The sequence below is a fragment of the Bufo gargarizans genome, chromosome 6 (genome assembly GCF_014858855.1).
Source record: "Bufo gargarizans isolate SCDJY-AF-19 chromosome 6, ASM1485885v1, whole genome shotgun sequence".
In the NCBI taxonomy this organism is placed as follows: domain Eukaryota; kingdom Metazoa; phylum Chordata; class Amphibia; order Anura; family Bufonidae; genus Bufo; species Bufo gargarizans.
The window spans coordinates 135,716,523-135,725,961 of record NC_058085.1 but is presented as its reverse complement, the minus strand read 5'-3'; the positions used below and the strand labels follow the sequence as shown (position 1 = coordinate 135,725,961).

The 9,439-nt window shown below is 41.4% G+C and overlaps 1 protein-coding gene across 2 annotated transcripts in view; it reads left to right on the top strand.

The window, feature by feature from the left end:
• Positions 1 to 2,215: 2,215 nt before the first annotated feature.
• The window catches only part of ITGA2B (integrin subunit alpha 2b), a 78,792-nt gene continuing 71,568 nt past the window's right edge, over positions 2,216 to 9,439 (top strand). The window contains exons 1-3 of one of the 2 annotated variants that reach the window (XM_044296448.1): positions 2,216 to 2,284; positions 2,452 to 2,613; positions 4,231 to 4,361. In XM_044296448.1, coding sequence (XP_044152383.1) covers positions 2,474 to 2,613; positions 4,231 to 4,361 — 271 coding nt within the window. In that variant the 5' untranslated portion in view covers positions 2,216 to 2,284; positions 2,452 to 2,473. Of the gene's footprint in view, positions 2,285 to 2,316; positions 2,340 to 2,451; positions 2,614 to 4,230; positions 4,362 to 9,439 lie in introns of those variants that run through there. The other variant, XM_044296447.1, reaches the window with a different exon arrangement.

Genomic DNA, 9,439 nt, shown 5'->3' with positions numbered 1-9,439 from the left:
AGAGAGGGCAGGGACTGTTCCTGGGTGTCTCTGCCTTCTATCTCGCTGTATACACAGCGCTCAACAAGCACTGTGTATATAGATCAGGAAGCGCTATGCCGCTTCCTGTCCCAGTCCGGTGGTCATTTGACCGCCAGGGGAGTGCAGGAGCTGTCGTGTCTCCATAGACCTTGATCAGCCCTGCACTGAGGCTGTACAGCGCTGTATACTGCTGTACAGCCTCTCTGGGGGGGGGGGGGGGGAGTATTTCCACTGTAACTGGGGCTACTATGTCAGCCCCAGTTACAGGAGAAATCAATAGTTAAAAAAAAATGATGTTAAATGTCCCCCATTTAACCTTATGGGGGACAAAAAGTGTAAAATAAAAAACAAAAAAAAGTTCCCCCCCAAATCTGTTATTTAAAAAAATGTTAAAAGAAAAGAAAAAAAATTGACATATTTGGTATCACCACATCCGCAACGACCAGCTCTATAATAATATCATATGATCTACCCCATCAGGTGAACACCATAAAAAAAATATAAACATTACACCAAAACAGATTTTTTTAGTTAGTTCTACTCCCAAAAAACATAATGTTTATCAATCAAAAAGTCGTTTGTACCCCAAAATGGTAGCAATAAAAATGTCACCTCATCCTGCAAAAAATGAGCCCCCACACAAGACCATAGCTAGAAAAAAAAAAATAAATATGCTACCCCATCAAGTGAACGGTGTAAAAAACTATCAAATAAAAATGATGCCAAAACATTTTTTTTTTCTCACCTCACCTCACAAAAAACATAATATCAATCAATCAAAAAGTCATATGTACTCCAAAATGGTAGCAATAATAACGTCACTCCATCCCGAAAAAGAAACAAGCCCTCACACGAGACTATATCCAGAAACATGAAAAAAATATGGCTCTAAGAAAATGCCAACACAAAAACATAATGTTTTTTTTTATTAAAACGTGAAAAAATAAAAAAAATAGACAAATTTGGGATTGTTGCTTCCATAATGACCAGATCTATAAAAATATCACATGATATACCCCATCAAGTAAACGGTATAAAAAAACTGAAAAATGACACCAAACAGTTTTTTTTTTTTACTTCACTTCCCAAAAAATTAGATAAAAGGCAACCAGAAAGCCAAATGTACCCCAAAATGGTGCCAATTTTCTTATGTGGTGTATTTTACAAAATGTGGTCACTTTTTGGGGGTTTTGACAATGCATCTTTTCAAATGCAACATGATGCCCAAAGACCATTTCAGAAAAATGTGCCCTTCAAAAACCATATGGCACTCCTTGCCTTCTGTGCCCTGTGGTGTGCCCCAACAGCGGTATACGACCACATATGGGGTGTTTATGCAAACTGCAGAATCAGGGTAATAAATATTGAGGTTTGTTTTGTTGTTAACCCTTGCTGTGTTCCAGGAAAAAAAGATATTAAAATGGAAAATCTGCAAAAAAAGTGAAATTTTGAAATTTCACCTCTATTTTGCTTTAATTCCTATGTCCCCTTGCAGACCAGCGTGAGAGGATTATGTCCGGATGCGTTGCGGAATGATTTCAGTGAGAAATGCGTGATTTTGCAAGCAAGTTCATTCAGTTTTGTTTTCGATCGCGTTCAGTTTTTATCGCACGGGTGCAATGCGATTTAAGGCATTTTGCATGTGTGTGATAAAAAACGTAATGTTTACAAACAACATCTCTTAGCAACCATCAGTGAAAAACGCATCACATCCGCACTTGCTTGTGGGTGCGATGCGATTTTCACGCAGCCCCATTCACTTCTATGGGGCCAGCGTTGCGTGAAAATCGCAGAATATAGAACAAGCTGCGATTTTCACGCAACCCACAAGTGATGCGTGAAAACCAACGCTCAGGTACACAGACCCATTGAATCGAATGGGTCCGGATTCCGTGCGGGCGCAATGCATTCGCATCACACATTGCACCCGCGTGGAATAATTGCTCGTGTGAAAGGGGCCTATGGAATACCTAAAGGATTAACAACATTGGTGCCATCCGTATTTTGCGGATTTGCAACTTCCAGGCCGCGAAAAACGGCACAGTCGTGTAAACGAGCCCTTAAAAGCAGAGACATAATAACAACCTTAAGTGATAAATTACCACCTATGACTAAAAGTTTTGAACATGGGGGTGTGATCTTCCTGGCAGAGGAAGTAGTGTGAAAACACAAAAGCTTGACTTAGAGATAAGACGGGTAGAACATGAGTGAATTTTATAGCAGGCACATTTATAGCTGAGGGTTGAAGAGACGATAGCTGGAGGTGGGTACAGAGCTGAGTGTGGATGGATATTGGGACTGCTCTAGTGGTGGCCTGGGTATTGTATTATTAGTATCTGAGGATATTCAGAATAGATTTTATTTTGGTAAGTAAACCAGGACTATATAGAGAAGAAAAACTATTTTTCATATTCATTATTTTTTTTGCAGATTTTGTTGACTCGGTAATGCCATGTTGTTATACTTGCTGTCTCTGCTCTTCCTGTATACACATGCTTTGAACCTGGAGACCAAGAATCCAAAAACCTTCTCTGGACCCAAAGGCAGCTACTTTGGATTTTCCATTGATGTCTATGAGCCTGGAGACAAGGGGTAGGTAGACTTGTAGATTCTGAACCTGGAGTGACACCTATGTTTTGTGCTTTTGTATTGTTGCCTGAGATGTGTGTTTTCTGATGTTCCCTGCTTCTTGATTACTCTCTTGACAAACAAATCCCAATATTAAAGCATTTTTCCTAAGAATAGATCATCAATATCTGATTGGCAGGGGTTTGGCACCACCACTGATCAGCTGTTTAAGGAGGCCCACAGCATTCCCATGAGCTTCACAGCCTTTTTCGCAGCTTATTAAGCACTGTATAGCGGCTGTACTTGGTATCGCATCTCAGCCACATTCGCTTGAATGGGACTCAGCTGCACCTAGGCCAAGTAACTGATGAATGTAACTTTACTGGCCTAGGTGGTGCGCCACAGTCTCCTTACACAACTGATTACACTGGGGGGGTCCCAGGTGTCGGACCCCCGACAATCTGGTAGTGATGACCTATCCTGAGGATAGGTTATCAATATTAAAATCTCAAAGGGATTTAAGGGATTTGTGAAATGACTTGGTTATACCAGAACACTTGGAGAAGGATTTCTTCTGTTTTATGCTTCATTGATGCACAAAAGGTAGTTCCATCAGCATTGATAAGTTCCTGTATAATTGGTGCCTCCTTGGTTGTAAGATGATTGTATAAAATCAGAGGAAATCAATCTCTTCATTTGGAATATTTCTTGGCCTCTTAATATTTTCTTTGTTAATGGTTGAATAAACAACCATAATATGGACAAAAGCTACTCTTCAACATGTTTGCTATGGTAAGTTTCTGTCAGAGGTTGTTAAAAGAACAATCCTAGTAAAACTAATACTGTGTTATAGCTAGTGCAGGGCTTGAGGGGGCAATGTATGAAGCAAAGATTTTAAGACCGTCAAAGAAATTATCTCTGTGTCTTCCACTGTCTCCCCAGGCCCTGCATTAGGTGTGACACTATATTGCATTATGTAGAGTGTTAACAAGATTTTCTCACCATTTACATTCATCCTGTGGATATGTGATAAATGTATAGTCGCTGGGACTACCACCAATCACTAAATGAGGGTCATGAGAGTCCAATGTTTCCCATTCCTCCTTCCTGCTGACCACTCCATTTAAGGCTAAGGAGTCATACAGTGAGGAGGAATAGTGATTCAGGACCTCCATTCTAGTGATCACTAAAGACTCCAGTGATGATAATTGTTTAGCCTATTTTGTGGCCAGGGAATGAATGTTGATAATAGGAAAAGCCCCTATGATGTCTGATATACGTCTTGCTATAGACTCTTATCTTTGATGCCCATGGCGATCACTATTGTCTTGTGATATTAGTGGTCCGAGTTTGAATCTAATCAGAGCCAGAAGTTGTATGTTCTCCTAGTATTTTTATGGGTTTCTTGAGATTTCCCCTGACTCATTCCTCATATTTTAAAAGGGTCATATTTGCCAAGAAAAAGAGTCATCTTGTTTTCATGGAAACAATGCTACTATTGGCTGATGGCCATATTCCATTATTGCTGCTCAGCTGCATTTAAATCCCATACATTATTATTCTATGTCTACTGTAGCAACCTGATTTTTATCTTCCACCCTAGAAATGTAACTTTTGGTAAAGCGTTTCTTTTATCCTCAGGTTAAGCATTGTTGTAGGTGCTCCAAAAGCGAACACGTCTCAGCCCGGGGTCACTCGTGGGGGAAGTGTTTTCCTGTGTCCATGGCAGTCTGGAAGCAATGAGTGCTCCACCATACCATTTGACCAAACAGGTGCAGTAATATGATGGAGGTGATAAAATATTATAATCTGTATAATGATGGGGACAAGAATAAATTGAGCTGAATTGTTCTTCTGGCAGATATGAGGATAATAAAGTCACTGAATCTATTAATATACCCTATCTAAAACATTGCATTTATTGATAATCATTAAAACTTCTATATCTATTCCCACAAAAAGAAAAATAATAAAGGAAGCGTGATAAATGTTTGGGCTGATTTCACACAATTAGTCGAACAAAATGACCATCAAGATAGATATTACCACATTTGTGGTTACTCACGGTCCTGAAGATTTGAATAGCAGGAAAGATGGCAGACACCAGGTCCTTTGCTTCAGTCAAAGCTTGATTATCATGGCCCTGTGTCATGGGATTCATTGCTTTGGTGAGTCTTTACTGGCGTGGTGTGGACTGGTGTTAGGGATACCGGCTGGGTCACAGAGGCTGGAGACAAAATATACTGTATCTGCTTTTAGATATATGTGAATCTGTCCCTCAATCACTATCCTGTCCCTGCCTAAAAGCGGAGTAATTGCCCCGAAAAGGGGCGGCCCCACTTATCGGTGGCTGTGCCCTATAACAGAGTCCCTGCCTGACCAATGTTCCCAGTACGTATGCTGCCAAACAAATCAAGGTGAAAGTCCCAAGCAAAACAAAACAAAATAGATAATAAAGAAAGGTCCCGACGCGTTTCCCCTAATTTGTTAGTAGGTTCATCAGGAGACCAAGTAGGGAAGCACAATGGCGTATATGATGTGTGGCCTAACGATGGTAAAGACCTGCGGCGTGTTAACTTAACCGCTGGTGTTTAAATAGCCTGTCTCATTAGTCGGCGTCTCAGATGTCTTGCTGCGCAGGCGCCGGGGGTGACGTGTATAGGTACATACACGCCGCCGTTGTATGTGATAGCGTAGAAGAGGTGGTGCGGCGCTCGCTATGAGGGCAGTGCAGGTGTCGCGCTGCTTAGTGTGAGCGCGTGCCCGTGACGTTCTACGGGTAGTGCTGGAAAAATGCCTATAAAGGTCAGAACGCAGGCGCAGAGGGGAACCGATAAATTGCTCAGTGCGCCTGCGTCGGGTAGGGTAGCCGGCATATGTCTCTGGAATACAGGAGGAAATAGGAGCTTTTATGATGCATAATAAATATGCCCCAAGTATCGTTTTTATGGTCACATGATACTTAAAATAAACATACTGCTGATGCACTTATACAGTACAGTATTACAGACATGTATAGCCATGAAGGTATGGTGGAACACACATGGAGTACAGTACCAGACCTACATGGTCAAACAGTGCGCCAGCGCTAATGAGAAAACATAAAGTATTAAGACCCCTCGTAATACTACAAAGGGGGTATATAGAACATAAACATATGCATTGTTAGTTATATCGCCAATGAAGTAAAGACTGTAGGGTGGGGTCCTATAAAGGTGTTTAATGCCAATGGACAGGGTAATGTATAGAAGCACAATGGCGTATATGATGTGTGGCCTAACGATAGTAAGGACCTGCGGCGTGTTAACTTACCCGCCGGAGGTTTAAATAGCCTGTCTCATTAGTCGGCGTCTCGGATGTCTCGCTACGCATCAAGGACATCATCCTAGATTACCCGGCGATCACTTATAGGAGGGGAAGATCTCTTAAAAATAAAAATATGTGGTATGTTTAGGTGTAGTGGATGCAAAGCGTGTCCTTACATCCACAACACCAATACTTTTTTGAGTGTTACTACACATAAAGATTATAAAATCTGTGATTTTGCCAATTGCAAAACCACAGAAGTGGTTTATCTATGCACCTGCTCTTGCCCACTTCAATACGTGGGCAAAACCATAAGAGAGTTACGTAGAAGGATAGGAGACCATCTTGGTGACATTAAACATAAACGAGACACGTTCATGATAAACATGGAGCTAACCCTAAGGCCACTTGCAAACGAGCGTGTCCGGATTAGGTCCGGGTGCGGTGCGTCTGCGATCAGGGAAAATCTGGCGAGTAGGTACGCAATTGCAGTCAATTGACTGTGGTACCCAGACTCGAACCTGGACTTCTTCACTGAAGTTCGGGTTTGGGTTAGGTGTTCTGTATATTTTATTATTTTCCCTTATAACATGGTTATACGGGAAAATAATAGCATTCTTAATACAGAATGCTTACTAAAAAGTGGATTTAGGGGTTAAAGTGAAAAAATAAATAAAATTAACTCACCTCCTTCTGTTGTTTGCACAGCCGGCATCATCTTCTTTCTTCTTTTTTCAGGACCTGCCAAAGGACCTTTGATGACGAAATCGCGCTCACCACGTGGTGAGCGCGGTGATGTCAGAGCAGGTCCTGCTAAATGAAGATAGAAATCGTCTATCTTTATTCAGCAGGACCTGTGCTGACTTCACCGCGCTCACCACGTGGTGAGCGCGATTACGTCATCAAAGGTCCTTTGGCAGGTCCTGAAAGAAGAAGAAAGAAGATGATGCCGGCTGCGCGAACAACAGGATGGGGTGAGTTATTTATTTTTTATCCCCTAAAGCCACATTTTAGTAAGCATTCTGTATTAAGAATACTATTATTTTCCCTTATAACCATGTTATAAGGCAAAATAATACAGTAAATTGACTTTTATCAATTTACTTACATCATCTCCTAGCAACCATGCGTGAAAATCGCACCGCATCCACACTTGCTTGCGGATGCTTGCAATTTTCACGCAGACCATTCATTTCTATTGGACCTGCTTTGCGTTAAAAAACGCTGAATATAGAACATGCTATGATTTTCACGCAACGCACAAGTGATGCGTGAAAATCACTGCTCATCTGGACAGCCCCATTGAAGTGAATGGGTCCGGATTCAGTGCAGGTGCAATGCATTCACCTCACGCATTGCACCCGCACGGAATTCTCGCCCGTGTGAAAGGGGCCCAAGTCTATTAATTTCTGTGCAATTGAAAAAGTTTGTCCATCCCCGAGAGGAGGAAACTTAGAGAAGGTTATTTTACAAAAAGAAACAGAGTGGCTGTTCAGATTAAAAACAGTGAACCCACAGGGACTTAAAGGGGTTGTCCGAGTTATGAAAAAAATATATATCGCACTGAAAATCTGATGGGCAGCAATATATAACTAAGCTAAGCAAGTTTTATGCAAAAACTTTTATGGCCCTTTGTTTACATGCAATAAAAACAACCTCTTGTTCATTTCATTCATTTCAATGGGTCCACAAAAAATACGGACAGCATACTGTGTGCTATCCGCATCCGTATGTCCGCTCCATAGCCCCGCAAAAAAAAATATAACATGTCCTATACCTAGGTAGAGCTCCTCAAACATAATCTCCTTTGAGGAGTCTTCTTCCCTCTTTTTACCCATTTTGAATTCCCCACAATTAACGGCTATGTGGCTATGTGGTAACACGCCGCAGGTTCTTACTATCGTTAGGCCACACATCATATACGCCATTGTGCTTCTATACATTACCCTGTCCATTGGCATAAAACACATTTATAGGACCCCCCCCTACAGGCTTTACTTCATTGGTGATATAACTAACAATGGATATGTTTATGTTATATATACACCCTATGTAGTATTACGAGGGGTCTTAATACTATGTTTTCTCATTAGCGCTGGCACATTGTTTGACCGTGTAGGTCTGGTGCTGTTCATGGCTATATATGTCTGTAATACTGTACTGTTTAAGTGCATTAGCAGTTTGTTTATTTTAAGTATATAATAGGAATGACCATGGCACTCGTTTTACAATTGAATTAATAATGCTTCTTTATTATCCATCCAGGAAGTAATAATTAATAAAAACTGTCCAACGTTTCAGTCTTATCACAAGACCATGTTCACGGCCTGAGGCAAAATAAGAGATATGGTACATATGAGGATACATACATAGGTAGACAAAGGAAAAGGAAATTCCTAGATATTAATAATATATGTCAAGGTACATAAAGTAGATCAGATATTTATGTACCTTGACATATATTATTAATATCTAGGAATTTCCTTTTCCTTTGTCTACCTATGTATGTATCCTGATATGTACCATATCTCTTATTTTGCCTCAGGCCGTGAACATGGTCTTGTGATAAGACCGAAACGTTGGCCAGTAATTATTAATTATTACTTCCTGGATGGATAATAAAGTGCATTATTAATTCAATTGTAAAACGAGTGCCGTGGTCATTCCTATTATATTGTTAATGCAATTACCGCTGAGCACCGGAAAAAGCAATAGAGGAGTGCCGTCCAAATATATATTTTTATATTGTTTATTTTAAGTATCATATTACCATAAAAACGATACTTGGGGCATATTTATTATGCATTATAAAAGCTCCTATTTCCTCCTGTATTCCATAGACATATGCCGGTTACCCTACCCGACGCAGGCGCACTGACCATCTCATCTGTTCCCCTCTGTGCCTGCATTCTGGTCTTTATTGGCATTTTGACAGCACTACCCATAGGACATCACGGGCCAGTGTGCGGTACGCACACTCACACTGAGCGCCGTGCCGCCTGCACTGCCCTCAGGACGTAACAGGCACATGCTATCACATACAACGGGGGCGTGTATGTACCTATACACGTCACCCCCGGCGCCTGCGCAGCGAGACATTCGAAACGCCGACTAATGAGACAGGCTATTTAAACCTCCGGCCGGTAAGTTAACACGCCGCAGGTCCTTACTATCGTTAGGCCACACATCATATACGCCACTGTGCTTCCCTACTTGGTCTACTGATGAACCTACTAACAAATTAGGGGAAACGCGTCGGGACCTTTCTTTATTATCTGTTTTGTTTTGCTTGGGACTTTCACCTTGATTTATTTGGCAGCATACATACTGGGAACATTGGTCAGGCAGGGACTCCATTACAGGGCACAGCCACCGATAAGTGGGGCCGCCCCTTTCAGGGTGATTACTTCTCTTTTAGGCAGGGATAGGATAGTGATTGAGGGACAGATTCCCATATGCCTAAAAGTGGATACAGTATATTTTGTCTCCAGCCTCTGTGACCCAGCCGGAATCCCTAACACCGGTCCACACCAAACCAGTAAAG